Below are 19,235 nucleotides of genomic sequence, written 5' to 3' on the forward strand. Positions count from 1 at the left end.
ACTTTATATTATTTAACACAATAATGATGGGGTATGGACCTCAACTATTGTTATATATATAGTACGTAAATCAATTAATTATGGTAGTCTTTGAATATTGATAAACCCCATGAACTAACAAATTCAATATCCAGTGACCAAAATTCAACTTAGCATACATGTTTTGTTCAACAGAAAAGACCAGTGACCAAAATCCAACTCACATACAATAGAAGTACAAAACAAGTTCAGCTATTTTGTGCAATAATTAACAAAATCCATCAAGCATACTACAAACATCCATCAACCCTTATTGTTAGCTTACAAATTCATAATTTTGAGAAATAGTGCAATTAAATAAGTACATCATTCCACCCAATAGTAATCCATCAAGCCGACTACAAACATTACTAAAAGGCTGTCAAATAGTGCAAGTAATAACGAAGGGATACCATGCAAGCACATGTTCACAAATGCATGGAAGAGTCCAAACAGATAGTGCACACAGTATCACTGCTTGTTGTTTAAGTACGATCCCCCATTGACTCAGCATCATCAAACCTACTCTCGAGGTTGCATAGATTAATGTTATTCCCTTGCATTTCATCATGAATTCTTGCTGAAGCTCTAGGTGAGAATTCCATAGCTTAAATGCCTGTTAAAAATAATGATAACATATTAATATAACAACCTGAAATCCCACCAAAAAAACGATGTACAATTAATAATATTGGGTTGTATTCACTATTCACTTCTATATTTGTTCCCTTCGAAAAGCCAAAAAAAATGATAGAATGTCTCAAGTGATCAGGAAATGGTTGGCATTATGGCCTTCAAAGAGTTAACTATGCATTTCTAATAAATTTTGTGATAACGCATGATCAATAATTGCATTTGTGTTCTGTTATAGTACCATGACAAATTACAAAATCTGGGGCCAATTGGTTCCCTCAATCTATAATTGCAATGTGTAGTGGGTTTGAGTAAGTGTTTGAAAATGAAAGCAACAATTGAAAGAACAAGGACAAACAAAGCCACAACAATTGAAAGCAACAACTTCCAACAGTCATAATTATCAAAATCCATAATTCATATTTCATTGACAAGCGGCATGTAATATATGTAACATATCATAACAAGCATATCATAACAAGTATATGATGCTTAGGTTGGTGCTCTTTGTCCAACTCATCAAGCTACCTCATTCTAGCAATGACTTTAGCAGCAACCTGATCTGTAGGGAGTTCTGGCATCAAGGACATCAAATCCTTCTCAATATTCACTAGATCTTTCGTTATTTGTATACCCTTTTGAATCTCCTCAAGCTTAGCAAACTTAATAGCATGGAACTGTTGCTGTTCATTTATTTGTTTCATTGATTATAATCTTGACTAAGATTTCTGCTTCCAAGCACAGATGATTGAATGCAATATTTCACTTGTAGCATCAGAGGCTTGGGAGCTTGTACCCATAGAACGACGGCGTTTATCCTTTGCAAATTTTTGCCCTAATGGTCGTTCAATATGCCTTTCCAATGGGACGTGAGGAGGCTGTGAATTTTCGGAAGCAGTGTTGCGTGTACCAGATGTAGGGGTTGTAGGGGTTGTAGGCATGCTAATATTATTGCTAGACTCACCTATGCCATCCAAACCTGGACGTGAAGATGCAGAAAGATTGACTGATGGCATTCTGGATAGAGTGCTTGATGCTTGTATTCGAGAATTTGTAGGCCTACCTCTTCTACCGTCTCCTCGGTTTTGTCATTCATCGATGGAAAGATGACATTTTGTGTATTTGCGTAGTTCTTCCCAACAATGGATTAACTTGAAATCCCGGCCATGGTCACTTTTAAAAAGAATATAGCATGCTCCCCACTACAAGAGTCAAAAGCATCAATGTTAAATTTGTAGCTAGAAATAAGTGAAACACGAGCAAAAGCATCAATTCACATACAAAGCGAAAGCGAAAAAAGAATATGAGTTCTCATATGAAAATGCATTTATTCAATTAAAGTCCATTGGTTAGGAACTGATGTTGTATTTTGTTTTGGAAAAAAACCAAACCATAAACCAATCAAATACTTGACTAATATTTGATTAGATTCGCTGACTATTTAAAGAAACTTTGGCCTTTTCAGGCCTCCATTTTGTTTCCAACTTTTGCAGAACAAGGTTTATATAAGATGCAACTGCGATAAGATGCCAAACTCTGCAACCTCAATCTATATATATATATATATATATAACAAACCACTCTGCATTATCGAGATTACAAAAATAACACTAATATCAAGCTTATACGTTTTGGCTTTTCATATAGGTAAATATGAAATAGGATATGATACCTCACAAATATTATATATATAATCTGTTTCCATATTGCACCATCTCCCTATGTTTAATCCTAATAGTCACAAAGTGGTCCTCAATTGCTAACTTTAGGGTCAGTTTAAGAAATCTAAAGTAGACTCAATACAAATACAACTCTAGGATTTGAAAATTGACAAAATGGCTAGACTTCAATAACAATAATGTATATATTGTACTTTCTCTTCATACCCAATATTCTTGACAATTAAGCAAATAAGGGAATTGAAAATTCTGGCGGCGTGATCATCAAAAACAGAGACGATTGACAAGAGAAATTGAATATCATGTCCATAATTATAAGATACAGAGACAATTGACTTCCTTTGTCATATGACTCAGTAAGCTTAAATCCAGAAAATATATTACATAATTTCACCATTCTACATCAATGGTTTATTATTAGTATCAGTCCATTGACATACAATATACTAAGTTTAACCAACATAACTACCAGAAAATAATTTACAAGAAAACAATCCAACATATGAGTAACCATTAAATGAATGGAAGAGTACCTCATCATTTGGGTTAGTCCCGCTGCCCCTATTTCTATGCACCCGCGTTACGATAGCCCTCCACTTGGTTACATCACATTGAATCAAAGCCCATCTATTCTCACAAGCCCGTTGGGGACGTTCTGTCCCATGCACACCCTGTTTCAATTCTTTCCAAACGGATAACCAGCAAGCATCATGAGCTTGACCATTCCCCACAATTGGGTCCTCAGAAATACTAATCCAAGATTGACATAGTGCCACATCCTCATTAATTTCCCAGTTTGGGGATTTTTGGTTTGTAGCTTGTGTGGAACGTGAAGTATTTTGAGTTGAAGGGGGTTGGGCTTCAGAGTATGAATGGTTAACTACTGTATTAGTATGTGTGTTGGGGCACGAGGAGGAATGAGGATCTACTGGTTGGTATTCGGTGTTGGAAACACCTCCTAAGAAATTATTGAAAGGATTATGATGTGTGAGAAATTGTTGTTGATAGAATTGTGCAAACGCTGCTGCTTGAGCGGGATGCATTGAGGGCGAGGCGAAAGGGAATTCAGTTGGCCATTGGATAGGATTGGAAGAAAACATTTGGCGGTTATTTTCACTATCATTTTCTTTAGAGCGGAGATGCTGTTGGGAGGGAGGTGGGGGATCCATTTCATATCTGATGCTTCAGCAACGCAATCAATAAATAACATAAAATCAAATCACAAGAATAATATATGACGTTGAACTAATTCAAATGGTGATTCTAGAAATCAATAGCACATGGACAATAATATGAATTAAAATAAAATCAATGAAGCATCAATATATGAAAAACCATTTTAAAAACACACTGGATTGAGCATGATAGTGATATAGATCAAATATATCTAAGAGAAAACACCATCAAACAAAACCTTGGAATCTGACCAACTATCGATTGCATAAGAGGGGTAATGTGGTTACTGCCTAAATCTCACCCAAAAGAAGGAAATCAATGTGGACAGATTAAATCTAACCCAAAAGAAGGAAATCAATGTCGATCAATTTAGGGCAAAAGCCAATTCGTGCAGATACTGAAGAATAAACATGAACTTTACTCACAGGTAGATACGAAATGGAAGATATTGATGAAGATACTCACTTGAAGAAGAAGTGGCACGATGAATCGACGAAGGGAGATGGTATTCTTCTTCGCGTATTGTTGGAAGAGAAGGATAGGAGACGGAGGCAAAGAGGGATATTGTTGTAGGTTTGTCAAAAAAAAATGACAAGTGGCACGTCTTGATTGGATATTGAGTTTATTGTACATCAACTATCTCATACTTCTTCACTCAAGTATTGCTAAAGTTACCAGGGAAGACCACATGTTTTCAAGTATGCAAAAATAACCCATTGTGAAACTCTAGTGTTGAACTTTACCAAAAAAGTGTGTTTCAAGTGTGATTTAACAAGACCATTGTGGAGGCTCTAAAAGGGATTGTTTAATGCCAAGCTTAGGGTCTACTCTCTGTCTTTTTAAGACGTTTCCTCAGGACAAAATGACCTCGGTTCTATACAAAATCGAAGCTTCATTCCGGATACCTCATGCGAACAGCGACAGCAGCTCTCTATTTATAATACATGGGAGGGACAAATGATAGGAACAAAACTGGGTTGGAGAGTAATCAAAGATTCAAAATATATAACAAAACAGATAAATTAATATCCATTTGTTAATTCTTGAAATCTGTTTGTGAGTTTGTCATACGGGCTGAACTGGACTGCTGGAGCCCGCTGGCCTATGGGCCCAACCGTGTCAGCAAAGTCAGATTCTCACTTTAGAATGGGGGAACGGTTGAGATTGAATTATAAGAGATGGACGGTTATCCAGTGTCAGGAGATGGCCATTACCGGAGCTACAAGCTTTATCTGGAACGGAAGCATCAATCACTCTGCGCTGGCAAGCACTTGCAAGACATGCTTCTCCAAACCACCATTTCTTTGCCGCCTCTTCAACACCACCAGCCGGTCTCTCTTTCGCAGTCTTGCTCTGTTTTTCCATTGGGGTCTCTGAAGTTGAGGCGGCACACAGTCTCTCGTCAGGTACAGGCCGTTTTCGAAGTTCAATTGGTCGTTTCTTTGTGAAATTTGTTGATTGTTCTTTGATTCTGAGAACTTTTGGTTCTCAAACAACTTTGTTGTGGGTGAAAGTCTTGGATTGCCTTGTCATTCTTTTGTCGTTTTTTATGTGTTGACGATAAAATGGAACGAGATGGAGTTTGGAACTGTTAGAGATGGTCTTATGTTATGTGAAAATTGGGGTTTACAGCTACTTGATTTGACATGGGTTGGTTTTGAGGTTTGGCTTTTCAATCACCTTGGTTGAGGTGATGCTGAAGGCACTTCTGGTGGTAAGTGATATCAAAATGCGTGTGGGAGGAAATCATGGAATGTTTCCGGGACTCAATGAGAGGCTGTTTATCAACTATAAATGGATTAGGCAAGAAAGATCAGGGTTTCTTACTTTTGATTTTTCTCACACTTCAGCTTTTCAAACTCGGGGTGCATGAAACCATCATTCTGCTTCATATGCTCATCTTAGAACTTCTTGGTATTTTTTGATTAGTATACTGCGTTGGAGTTTTCCATAATCTTGTTTGAGTAATTTTTTTTTTCTTGATTGGTATATCAGGAGGGATTTTTGGTTGGTTCACAACTTGTTGCTGTAAAATGTGGCAAATGAAATTGAAGGAAATCTAAAGGATAGCTGAAATATAACTGATTGTTTATTTGTATAATTTAGTGGAATCTTGAAGTACATTGTAACCACTATTCCTCTAATTGATTGTATGGACGTTTTAGATAAAAGCATTGCTATTGTATAAAGGTTATTTTCCTAGATAGGACGTGGCACTAATTTATATTCTATAGCTTGTTGATTGTCTCAGCAATTTAAAATGGGTGTCAAGTGTGCATGCAAGGCCTACAAACTGTGGCTGTGAGATGTACTAGTTGATTCTATGAGAGTGAGTCTCAGAAAAGGGCGTGTGTATGAACGGGAGGTTTTTTTAACTTGGAAAGCTTCTCTTAATCTGAAGATATGCTATGCTTCTGCGCATCTGTCCCCCCGCCCCCCTTTCCCTTCATATGTTCTTCTTTGTCAGGTGGTTGCTTACCTATATTCATGGCCCTGTTGGTTGTCTATTGATGCTGTGAAAGCTATTTTTTATTTATTATTTATGCATGTAAGTATTTATTCTGGCACAAATGGCAGTGGTTTATGCCCAAATAGTGCAGTTCTTTTTTTTTTCCCTGGTGAAATAGTGAGGTTAATTCTTAATTTTTTGATGGGGAGGGAGTCGAACCTTGTGCTTTGTGCAAATGAAAGGAGCTGGCGAGCCACAAGTGCTCCACTGCTCCTTTTATGTAGTGCAGGATTTTGATGCTCTTTATTCAATTTTTATGCATTTAGTTATATATGTAAAAATATTGGAACATTGTATTTTGTGCCTTTTCTTCTCAGCATCCCGTTTCTGCTCGATTGTTGAATTTTCAATCTCTCGAATTTTTTTCCTAAAAATCAGGCCATTGTTCAGCATTATGGTGAGCAATATTTGACATCCTCTATTGTGGGCCATGGACTGAACGTCAACAGATTTCCCAGTTTCCAGGTATGTGCTCTCATATCTTTTGGTGTTTGATGGTCCAAAATTTTTTAACATTCCTCTACGCGAAACTACCTAAAGTTATGGCTCTTCAAAAATTTCAAGTACCTAGTTATGTCTAATAATTTATCAGAATTTGTTCTCTTGCTTGCTTTTAAAGTTATTATTCGTATGAAATTATGTTCCTTATATGGTGTACTTATGTCCAATATGTTTGCTGACAAAACTTCTCTAATGTTGTCCGCACTTTAATTGCTTATGTTGGTTTCATTGTGTATGAAGGCAAGATCTTATATAGTGTCCCATTATTTCGCTGATAGAACTTCTCTAATGTCTGCAATTTAAATTTAATCACTTATTTTTTGTTTGATTGTGGATGAAGGCAGATACGTCAAATGAAATTGGCATTGGGATCCCATACCTCACATAAATTTAAGAGTAATTCTCCTGTTCTCACATTGTATTTGTTGTTCAATATATGATTTTTTAGCCTCTCACCTATCAGTTTAGGTGTAGTTCTCGGTTGATTAGCTATTTAGCTGAAGCAACAAAACTACACATGTGAAAGAGTTAGTGTCTAATATGCTTAGTCCTCATTGTGAATTGTTGTTAGTGTCTAATATGCTTAATTGTCATTGTGAATTGTTGGCCCACCTAGCAATCATCTGGGTCATTCGAATAACGCATGATAAGATGGCTACCTATAGCCTACACTCTATATGCCCAGAGTTCTCTGGAAGCATACACACTGTCTGAAGTTTCAATAGCTATGATCAAGGGTTACATGGGCATTATGGGCATTATGTGCATAATAAGATGGCTACCTATAGCCTACTCTCTATATGCCCAGAGTTCTCTGGAAGCATACACACTGTCTGAAGTTTCAATAGCTATGATCAAGGGTTACATGGGCATTATGTGCACATTGATGCACAAACGACTGAGTTTTGCATGAATTATGAGGATTATGGGTCAATCAGTTTCTTTTGAAATTTTTCACAATTTTATGTGTAAATGTATTGTCACTGTCCATCCCAAATTCTTAAGCTCCAACTTTTCAGGTGTTTGTGCACAGTTTCCCTCACAATTGGAATTAATAAATTAGTTATGCCATCTATATATCTGAATCACGAGATCAGCATATTAGTTACAATAGAAACTACGTGAAAAGGATATCTGAATTTACTTTAGTGACTCTTCTGGGTCTTTTGATCAAGCAGTTTCTGGAGGGTGTCAGGTGTCACTAAAAGGTGATGAAAACAAGGAGGCTGAGGAGAAGAGAAAGCAAAGCAAGAAGAAGAGGGTATTCTTCTTGGATGTGAATCCACTGTGTTATGCAGGAAGCAAAGCGAGTTTACACTCTTTTGGCCGTTGGATTTCTCTTTTCTTCGACCAAGTTAGCCATAGTGAACCTGTTATTGCAGTATGCCCTCTTCTTCTGGTTTGCTTGACGTTTAAATAAATTCGAGCACTGAATATGTTTGTTTAAATGCCCAAGTGGGCTGTCCCCCTGCATCTATATGTAATCCCATAGCTTGGAGGGTGGAACCAGCAGATTATTTGATAATGGATTTTTAACATTTATAGCATTGTTTGGTCATCCGCTTTTCTTTTTAGTATCTACCAAATTAAAATTTCTTCTATGTGCCCCAATATCCCCATACTGTAATTGTCTAAACCATCTTAGATTATTTTACTTACTTATTCTCAGAAGAGTGTGAAATTGATTGTGAAATTTTTGAAATTTTTTTTATATAGTTACTATTTCAAAGAGGTTCGATTTATGACCTGTTTTCATGGTCGCCTATCATCTGTGGTCGTCATTTACTTGTAGTGCAAGGGATAAATAATGTAGCTCAATTGCTGAAGTGTCATTTTGTCTATTGTACTCTAGGCCAACTAAAATGTCACTCGATCATGGCAGACTTGATTATTTCTAGTGCCTTCGAATGGTCAAGATTTTATCATGTGGATATGGTTGTGCTTAAGCAAGTGATGTATTTTACAGGTTCTTGATGGGGAAGGGGGCTATGAGCATCGCAGACAAATACTACCTTCATATAAAGCCCACAGAAGGAAGTTCTTACGACAAATATGGACTAATCAGAAACTTTCAAAGTGCAATGTTGGGAGTTCACATCAAGTTGTCACAGATGTTCTGAGGAAATGCAATGTGCCGGTAGGCAATCCTCCTAGTTTCATTATTCTTTAATTACTGAACTTTAATGAAATTATACTTTTTGAGTTTTTAGGATCTGAAATTATTTTGTATTGCCATCATTATATCAAATCTTTTTGTTAACTTCTATGCACTCTTAATAAATTTCTTTGGTAATTCAATCAATGCGCCGCTTAAATATTTACTTATATTTTGTTGACATTGTCCTAGTTTTAGAGAATTAAATCATCATGTATGATATAACGTAAGGAACCAAACATATTGACAGTTCCTTTGTCTTGCCCAAAATGTGAAAGAGATTGTAGAAAGCAGGATAGTTCTCATACCTGATTTATTAGCTGTCGATCAACCTTAATCAAGAGAGAAGAGATTGTTGGAAGCTTACCAAAGATAACAGATTCATCCTTAATTACTATTACATAGAAACTTCAAAGAATTTCCATAAGTTGGGTTCGGAGAGCAAAAATTTGGCCAAAAGTCTCTTTCTTCTTTTGGGAAGTAATCTGGTTCAGGATCCTTAGTGTAAATAATCTTCAAGAAAGGGGGATATCTCATACTAACGGATGCACTCATCGTAAACTGGATGCATAGTCACATCTTACAATGCCCTTAGACCAGGAAAACATGTAGCATTTTTTTGAGAATCATATGGATATCAGCTAAGTTGTTAATGAAAGGCAATCTCTTCTCTAGATTGATAGCATGGAATCTAGTTTGTAAGGGCAGAAAAGAGGGAATGTTTGCATGTTATTCCAGTCATTAATCGCTGGTTAGTTTGGCTTGAAAGAAACAGCAGAATCCTCTGTGACAAAAAATCTGAGTTCAATCATTTTGGGTCTCCAGATATTGTAACAATTTTCTAGGTATGTTCAATCTAGATATTATAGGCGAACAAGTAGCCAAGTAGTAGAGTTGCAGAGGCACAACCAAGAGGTAACATGTTCAATTTCTGGAAACAGCCTCTCCACATATATTGTGAGGGTGAGGTTTGCGTATAACCTGCCTGTCTTCGACCCCACCTACTGCGGGAATTTTGTGCACATGAGTTGTTTAAATTTTTGTTTTGTTCAATTAGGATATTCCCTCGTTGTTCTTTTGTCTTTGTTTGTCTATCAGCTGTGTTTCTTGGCTATTTTATCATGCACGCAACAGAATAGCATCAAATAGCATTGGGAAAGACGAGAAAAAAGAGCTTTTTGTCTAAACCACTCTCTGAGAATCTAGCCAGGGCTATTTGAAGAGCTTCAAGCGGAAAAAGAAGATCACAATCGGAGAGACGATATTTTCTCCCCAGCAAAGTGGGATTTTGACCCCTATGAGTTAGTATGAATAAAAAGAAAAATATGGGGGTCGAAGCAGAAAATAACTTATCTTCTTCTTCTGTCATCCATAAGATTTTACCTTCATCGGAAATACCTAAAATGAGCGCTATCTTAGTGTTCTTGTATGAATTCTCATTCTGTGATTAGAAATGATATTAATGATTTTTTAATATCCAAGAATTGTGTTTCTTTTAACTTTTGTTACAATAAAAACAAAAATTCGTGCAGGTCATAAAAATTGATGGCCATGAAGCTGATGATGTTGTTGCTACACTTGTTAGCCAAGTGGTAAAAAGAGGATATAGGGCGGTCATTGCCTCCCCTGATAAAGATTTTAAGCAGCTGATTTCTGAAGATGTCCAAATTGTTATGCCTCTGGCAGAATTAGATCGATGGTCCTTCTACACTCTAAAGCATTACATAGCCCAATATAATTGTGATCCCCTTTCTGACTTGAGCCTCCGTAAGTATTCATGCATTGTTGTGAATGGTCATGTTATGATCAATTACATCACGTGTCCATACGTCAGTCAAGCATTGGTGGATCTATGACATTTGTTTTGCAAGCTGCTTATATGGATCTACATTCTAAATCTTCTTATATCATTAATTTGGTACAATCATTGTTTTTTACATGGAATGCCAACCAACTGTAAAGAATGTTGTACTTGTAGCTGCTCTTATTTGAGCAACCCCACCTTTCATAGAACAAACTCATAGTGGATAAGGATGCTGGAACTGCTGGAAGTTAGATTGAAACTGGCCAAAATGTTAGTGGCAATGGTTTGCCTTGCCAAACTATCTGCTCAGTGCCCTCCAAGCACAATATATGTGGTCCATGGCATTAATCTGCCCCAAGTGGACTTAACCGGATTGGTATGACCATTTTATGTGGCTTTTATATTATGGTGTGATTAAAGATCCTTAGATGATGATGTCAATAGGAGTCAGTGATAGAGTTGTAAGAGTGAAACCTAGAAGTCACACGTTAAATTTCTAGAGACAGAATATGTGGAGATAAGGTGTGCGTACATCCTACCTGTTTCCAAGCCCGCCCACTACAAGAGTCTTGTGTATGGGAGTTATTTACCTTTTTTACATGTGAATATGTGGTCTAGTGGTAGAGTTGCAATGGTGGAACCTAGAAGTCACATTTTCAGTTCTTGAAAATAGCCTCTCCACATATTATGTGGAGGTAAGGTCTATGTACATCTTGCATGTCCCTGACCCCGCCCACCATGGGAGCCTTGTGCACGAGAGTTGTTTATTTTTTTACATGTGAATATTTGCTTAGTGGTAGAATTGTAGTGGTGAAATTTAGAGGTCACAAGTTCAATTTCAGAAAATGGTCTCTCCACATAATTATGTGGAGGTAAGGTTTGTGTACATCCTGCATGTTTCTGACCTCGCCCACTGCGGGAGAGTTGTGCATTGGAGTTGTTTACCTTTTTATATGATGATATCAATACATGAGAGAAAAACAGATTTTGAAAATTGAAAAGTTAAAATGAAAATATCTTTCATCTTTTGGGGATTTAGGCATTGTGGACTTTGGAGCTTGTGATTATGGACAAAAGGATTATAGAAAAAGCATACATTCTTGAAGGCTGGGTTACATGGCAAGAGTTTTTTTTTCTTTTTTTTCTTTTGTGTTTTTTTTCCCCACTTGACTCGAGTATTTTAAAAAAAGAAAGATAACCTTACCATTCTGTGGCTGTTGATAAGGATATTTTGCCCCCGTCAAATGTGGAACTGCACCACCTTGTTGAAGATTACCTTCATAGCTGTTTCCTCGCCCTTCATGAACCATAGCTGAACTGTCAGGCCCTGAAGGCACTCTATAGGCTTTGCCAAGCCCAAGCCTAGCTAACCATGTCCTAGGTCGGTACATGGCCATCTATTAGTGGATTACTAAAAAAGGTTCTTTTGTTCTGACCAATTGATGTCTTTTGTCTCCATTGGCTGTAGCAATTTAAATATGGTGCCTATTTGCATGGTGCGAATGTGACTTTTATGTACTGGCTACCATTACCCTTAAACAAAATAAATATCAGAATCCTCGGAGTAGAGATCAAAAGATATTTGGTTTTTGTCAGTTGACATGAAATATAGATATGAAAGAAGCTGAGGGGAAAGGATAAGATCTCAGAAATAATGATTTTACTTCTTTTGCCTTCTGTTTAATAATTCTTTTATCTAACTGGAGCTGTAATTGTCTAGGTTGCATCATTGGTGATGACGTTGATGGCGTTCCTGGGATTCAACATGTGGTTCCTGGATTTGGCCGAAAGACTGCTGTGAAGCTTTTGAAGAAGCACGGTTCATTGGAAAAGCTACTAAATGCAGCATCAGTTAGAACCGTGGGTAGATCATATGCCCAAGATGCCCTCAAAAATTACGCTGATTACCTTCGAAGGAATTATGAGGTGCTAGCTCTAAGGAGGTAAGGTGTACACCACTTCTATTTATTTCCTTTCCTCTTGAATGGATGATGAGATATTGTTCCCTGGTGATATCTTCACCACAAAAATTATTTTTTTGTGAGTTTCATTGCTGCAATCGTTTCCTGTTTAGTACTAGTTCTTGATTCGCTTGAGTGATGCAATACAGGGATGTTGATATTCATCTTGAAGACGACTGGTTAGAGGAAAGGGACACACACAGTGATTCAAATGCTTTGGCAAACCTTTTCAGATCATTGGAAGAAACTCAAAAATGTATTCACCAAAATAAATCTCATTCTTCTAAAGTTTAGATCTAAAATGCCTCTCAAATGGTATATGACTTAAGGAGTGGAGTACTACTGAATTTGATAATTGGGCTCAAGATTACACTCGTCCTACTTTTCATTGCTGAACATATGAATGTTTTTATTTTATGTTAAGAGAGTTGTGATACTTTTGTTTTATGTTAAGAGTAGGTAATGATGTTGATTCATTGTGGTTTTCCATTGCTTGCTTGAGACCTGGGTGGTTACTGGTTCATACTAATGGTTAAGTGGAAGTGTTTATCAACTAAGCATGCCGGTAATGAGCCAATATGGCTGTCAACAGCTTAAGCTTAGATTTTGTATTCACCTAGCAAATAGTTTTTTAAAAGATTATGTTGGGTTCACATGCACTGGATATCTGAGTGAACATTTCCTAGACATTAAAAGTTCACAACCTGTAGGATTATATTGTCACGTAACCGGTACTTGTATATTTGAAGTTAAGTAGGACTCATTTTGATAGCAAATCATGACAAACATATCATATACCTGCTTGTGAAAGCATCTCACACCTTTGGACATCCAACAATTATACAAAATTACAACTGCCCCACTGAAAAAGAGTATGGGTTTCTATGTGAGTTTCAATGTCACATTCTGCAGCTCATACGTAATTTAGAACTTGGACTCTTGTCAACCAAGGGCGCACTTTTTTTTGGTTAAATGTGAATAAATTTTCTTGATGAATAATTTTTTCTCAGAATGCAACATGTTCTCTCTTCTTTCTCATTCATTATTTTCAAAGATTTTCTTAGGTTAAGTTAATATGGGATGTTTCATTTGCATGCTAGATAATGAGGGAAAAATAGAAAGTATGTGGTTGAGTTTGGATGGAAGATCAACACTATTGACTCTGTTAGTAATGTTCCTATTGATGGAGTTTCAAGAACATAGAATCACTTTCCACTTTATCCACGTACCATTTTAAGATAATATAAGTCTAGTTTTGTAGTCTTGTTGCACAACTAAAGCTGCTGAAGTTATATAATTTTAATTACCTTGGTCGGAAATCCCTCAGTAGAGTTTTCCTCTTGTAACTGCAATGACAAGGCCGCGTTGCTCTGCAGATTTATTATTAAACTGAATTTTTTTTTCAAACATGGATGTGTGAACTAATAAATTTTAATTTCTTTTACTTAGACCAGTTTGACTAAAAGGAAATATAAAGTATAAGAGACATAGCAAAATGACTGCCATTTTCAGATTTTCTACAGGATTTGTTGAATGAATTCTGGCTGCAGGAACTGGTTAGTTAGGTCTGTGGTTCAATTTACAATTTTTGCTGCTAGGGAATTTTTTTGATTTCTCACGCTTTCTTCTTTCGCTTGTGGCAAGAAATTATAGCATATATCTATTTGTTATGCAGTGGAGGAGAAATTATGCACACCATAGCAAGCACACACTCGTGAGAATTCTTATTTGAAAATGGGAGAGCTACACTCTGTACAATGGGATCGTGATTTGGCTTTGAATAGTCTACATGTTCATGTTGTCGTCTCCTGAATTGCTGGAAATATAATAAACCTTTAATTTATCCCTAGTTTATTCTTTCTTTCGTTTTGCTTCTTTATAAGCTCCTTATTCTTTCAGCTCTTGGCATATATATTTTCGTTGCGAGTCACCTGGAGGAGTCATTGATATTATAAGGATTGTCAGCCATACTGGTTTTGCGTCAGTTGTCCTTAGGTATGACCCCGCAACAACAGAGTAGAGTAGAGTTGCAAAGGAGTAGAGTATTGAAAAGAGAGAAAAAGAAAGGAGTGTTAAGAGTTGTCTTATGTTTTCTTGCAACCAGAAAGTCTTTCTTGCTGGAGTGTTAAGACCTAAGACGGTATTAGAACAGCAAAAAGATTGTCAAACCTATGAGAGTTGGCTTATGAAAGATCAAAGGGTGCTGTTCCTACGCAGCAGCATGCCATCATTTTAGTAGAGAGTTTGAAGAGCATCAACTGTCAAATGAGTGATCATGCACGAGCAATTTGCGCATGCGTAGTCTGTTAGGCAACATGTACAACAATCTCATCGGTGATTTTGAAGAATATCCTGCAACAGTGCGGCGTCAAAAGAATTAACTCATAGAAACTTTGAAAGAAAGAAAGAGACGAGCAATTTCAACCTACTGAACATTTCCTCTGTGGAAGTAGTCGGTTCAGAAGAAGAATTGAAAACGATATCCTGGGACCAGATTGTCCAAAAATGAAGGTTCTACCGGGCTGTAGAAGTCTTTGAACCAAAAACTGTTATATGTCCTCCACCCCCCTTGATGGAAGACTCATATTTTTGGGCATTAAGATCCTTTTTAAATTTCAAATAATGCATCCCGGACACCTCGGGATGCCAACATGGAGTGCTGAACCACCTGAGAATAAAAGAGAACATAATATCTTTGTAGTCTTGACAACCTGCAACCAGGTTCCTTCACAGCAGCAACACTCTTAAATAACACACACAGCAACACTCTTACATGACACACAGAGAACAAGTCTTACGCAGTTGTAGTACACGGGAAACACAAACTTCATTAGTATTTTCTCTCTCTTAGTTCTCACAAAACTAGTTACAAGACTTTAAAAACAAAACACAGGTACAATACAAGCTTCTAGAAAAGAAGCATCACAGCTATCCACTTGTCACACTACAAACACAAGATGAAAGATGTTTTTTCAAACTCTGTAAACAACATTTGACTTAATACACAAAACAAAGACACAAATGACTAAACTAACCTCACTCTACTAACACTCCTCCTTGAGGTTAAGTTTGGTCACTCCCAGTTTAACCTTCAGAGCTTCAAATCTTTTCTTTGGAAGAGCTTTAGTTAGAATATCAGCAATTTGATCATCTGAGCTGCAGTGCATTAGTTCAATCTCACCATCACGTCCAGCTTCCCTAATAGCATGGTACTTGACTTTAATGTGCTTGGTTTTTCCATGCTGCACAGGATTTTTGGCTATGGAAATAGCAGATTTATTATCACAGTAGATCACAGTTGCATTAGTCTGCTTATGCCCCAAGTCATTTAGCAAATTCCTTAACCAAATAGCCTGATTCACACCTGCAGCTGCTGATATATATTCAGCCTCAGCTGTTGATTGTGCCACCACATCTTGCTTTCTTGAACTCCATGAAAAAACATTAGCTCCTAGGCAGAAAATATATCCACTAGTGCTCTTCATATCATCAACACAGCCTGCCCAGTCACTATCTACATACCCTTCCATACTGCAATCACCATCCCTAGAGTACAACAAACCATGATCCACAGTCCCTTTCAAGTATCTCAAGACTCTTTTTGCAGCTCCTGAATGCACTTGACTAGGAGAGTTCATGAATCTGGACAGTAAACTTGCAGCAAACAACATATCTGGCCTTGTGGCAGTTAAGTAGAGTAAACTACCAACCAGACTTCTATAAGAAGTAGGATCAACCTTCTGAGCCCCATCATCTTTTGACAACTTCTCATTAGTTACCAAAGGTATAGCCACAGATTTACAACAATCCATCTTAAACCTTTTTAGAATGTCTTGTGCATACTTCTTCTGCGACAAGAAGATGCCTTCATCATTTTGCTGCACTTCCATGCCAAGGAAGTAGGACATTTCTCCAAGATCCGACATCTCAAATTGCTTCATCATAACTGACTTAAAACCTTGCACAGAAGCTAAATTGTTACCAGTCACAAGAAAATCATCTACATATAGTGAAACAATCAACTGTTCTTGACCAGTTTTCACATAAAGAGTTGCTTCAAAATCACTCCTTCTGAAACCTTGTTGCAACAAATAAGCGTCTATCTTGGTATACCAGGCTCTAGGAGCCTGTTTGAGCCCATACATGGCTTTATGAAGCTTATACACATAATCTTCTTTCCCAGGTACTTCAAAACCTTGTGGCTGCTGTACAAATATATCTTCTTCCAATTCACCATTTAGAAATGCAGATTTGACATCCAAATGGTAAATTTTCCAACCCAACTGTGCTGCCAATGCTACCAGAAGCCTTACTGTATCATGCCTGGCCACTGGAGCAAAAGTATCTCCATAGTCAATTCCAGCAACCTGAGAGTACCCTTTCACAACCAATCTGGCTTTATATTTGAACAAAGATCCATCAGGATTGAGTTTGGTCTTATAGACCCATTTTACGCCAATAATATTCTGATCTTGAGGCCTGGCAGTGAGTTCCCAAGTATGATTTTTATTGATCATACTTAGTTCCTCCTTCATTGCCAGATTCCACACCTCATGTTTGCAAGCTTCAGAGTAAGATGTAGGCTCTACCAAGGCTACACAACACCTTTCATACACATCAGTTAGAGACTTGTGCTTCACCACAGGCCTATCATCATCTGAATCCACTCCAGCAATTTCTTCAAGTTTTTCAGTAGTAACTCCAGTAGGAACAAACTCCTCCTGTAGTTTATCAACTTTCTGAACAGTTTCCTTATCCCAATCCCAATAGGAACCCTCATCAAACACAACATCTCTACTAACCTGAATCTTCTTGGACTTCACACTATAAATTCTATAACCTTTAGACTGGGATGCATACCCCAAGAAGATACTCAAATCAGCCTTCTTGTCAAGTTTACTTCTCTTCTGTGATGGAATGTGAGTATAGCACACAGAACCAAAGACTCTTAGATGTTTGGCAGATGGTTTTACACCTAGCCAAGCCTCTATGGGTGTCATCCCCTTCACAGATTTTGTAGGCAATCTATTCAAGAGATACACTGATGTATACACAGCTTCTGCCCAAAAATTCTTAGGCAACTTCTTCTCAAATAACATACATCTAGCCATTTCCATTACTGTTCTGTTCTTTCTTTCAGAGACTCCATTTTGCTGAGGAGTATAGCTCACTGTGAGCTGATGTGCAATCCCTGCATCTTCACAAAACTGATCAAAAGCCCCTGATGTATACTCTTTACCATTATCTGATCTAATGGTCTTAATCTTTTTGCCACACTTCGATTCCACCATGGATTTAAACTTCTTAAAAACAGTAAACACTTGTGCCTTACTGCTGATAAAATAGACCCAGGCCATCCTAGTGAAATCATCAATAAACAACACAAAATATCTGTTTTGACTGAGTGATGGTACACTCATTGGTCCACATACATCACTATGGATCAATTCTAACTTTTCACTAGCTCTCCAGGCTGCACCAGAAGGAAATGCTTGTCTATGCTGCTTACCATATTGACAAGTACCACAAACTTCATGAGTTTCATACAATCCAGGCATATCCCTAATCAATCCAGCATCAGCAGCAGTTTTGAGAGAGCCAAGACTGAAATGTCCATACCTACTGTGCCACAAACTAGATTCAACTGTGTTAACACTGAATGCACATTGCTTAACAGTATTAGAACACAATGGAAAATAATTATCCACCATTTGAATTCTAGCAATTTTACTTCCATTAGGGGCAGTAATGTCACAATAGCAGTCCTTAAAATACAAGGAATACCCTTTCTTTATCATCTGTGCAACACTAAGCAGATTGTGTTTTAACTGTGGTACAAGTAAGACATCAGGAATCAATTTTGTACCTTGCTTAGTGTCAATAGAAACAACACCTTTTCCTGCAGCCTCCACAATCTCTCCATTCCCCAATCTGACTTTGGTCTTCACAGTCTTGTCCAAGGTAGTGAACATAGCAACATCTCTTGCCATGTGGCTTGTACACCCACTGTCCACTAACCAGGTCTTCAAACTTGGAGTTTGCAAGCTATTGACTGCCATAAATAAATGATCTTGTTGAGACTGCTGCCTCTCATCAGTATAATTAGCCTCTTGTGAAGCTGAACTCCCACCAGCAGACTGCCCTTGACTTTGCTTCTGTCTACAAAACTTTTCAGTATGACCAAGCTTCTTGCAAAACTTGCATTGAGGCCTGCCATACTTCTGCCAGCAGGATTTTTCTGGGTGATTAGTTTTACCACAGTGAGGACAAGGTGAAAATTTGTCCTTTTTTGAAGAATCACCAGTAGTAGAAGTTTCTGATGACCTTCCTTTACCACCCTTATCTCCATATTTCTTCTTCCCTTCTCTGAACTTTGATTGTTGCTTGCCCTTGTGCTTAACTTGAAAAGCACCTTCTGTGACTTCATCTTGTCTGAAATTACTTCTTTGTTCATGAGCTTGCAACTTGCTACACAACTCTATGATTGTCATCTTTTTCAAATCACATGATTCCTCAATAGCAGAGACTTTTGACTCAAATCTCTCAGGTAAACTTATCAAAATCTTCTCTACCACCTTATGATCAACCACATCCTCCCCATACAACCTCATTTGATTGACCAAAACTATCAGCTTATCAGAATATCCTTTAACAGTATCACTATCTCTCATTTTCAACATTTCAAATTCCCTTTTTAAAGTCAGCAACTTCTGTTGCCTAACTCGTTCACTTCCTTGAAACTCCTCTTTCAATCTCTCCCAAGCACCTTTAGCAGATTTTACACCAACAACTCTAGGGA

The 19,235-nt window shown here is 37.4% G+C and overlaps 1 protein-coding gene across 3 annotated transcripts; it reads left to right on the plus strand.

Annotated features, from left to right (window-relative positions):
• Nucleotides 1–4,669: 4,669 nt before the first annotated feature.
• Nucleotides 4,670–12,911, plus strand: LOC120016465 (DNA polymerase I). Of its 3 annotated transcripts, XM_038869249.1 has the most exons (9): nucleotides 4,774–4,912; nucleotides 5,741–5,973; nucleotides 6,394–6,480; nucleotides 6,861–6,912; nucleotides 7,695–7,897; nucleotides 8,483–8,653; nucleotides 10,204–10,438; nucleotides 12,196–12,418; nucleotides 12,586–12,911. In XM_038869249.1, exons 2-9 carry the CDS (start codon nucleotides 5,830–5,832, stop codon nucleotides 12,728–12,730), a joined length of 1,260 nt encoding a protein of 419 aa, XP_038725177.1. In that variant the 5' UTR covers nucleotides 4,774–4,912; nucleotides 5,741–5,829; the 3' UTR covers nucleotides 12,731–12,911. The 3 variants fall into 3 exon arrangements, with proteins under 3 accessions (XP_038725176.1, XP_038725178.1, XP_038725177.1); XM_038869248.1 differs by lacking the exon at nucleotides 5,741–5,973 and having other exon boundaries at nucleotides 4,670–4,912; XM_038869250.1 differs by lacking the exons at nucleotides 5,741–5,973; nucleotides 6,861–6,912; nucleotides 7,695–7,897 and having other exon boundaries at nucleotides 4,670–4,912.
• Nucleotides 12,912–19,235: the final 6,324 nt, after the last annotated feature.

The sequence above is a fragment of the Tripterygium wilfordii genome, chromosome 15, assembly GCF_013401445.1.
Source record: "Tripterygium wilfordii isolate XIE 37 chromosome 15, ASM1340144v1, whole genome shotgun sequence".
Classification (NCBI taxonomy): domain Eukaryota; kingdom Viridiplantae; phylum Streptophyta; class Magnoliopsida; order Celastrales; family Celastraceae; genus Tripterygium; species Tripterygium wilfordii.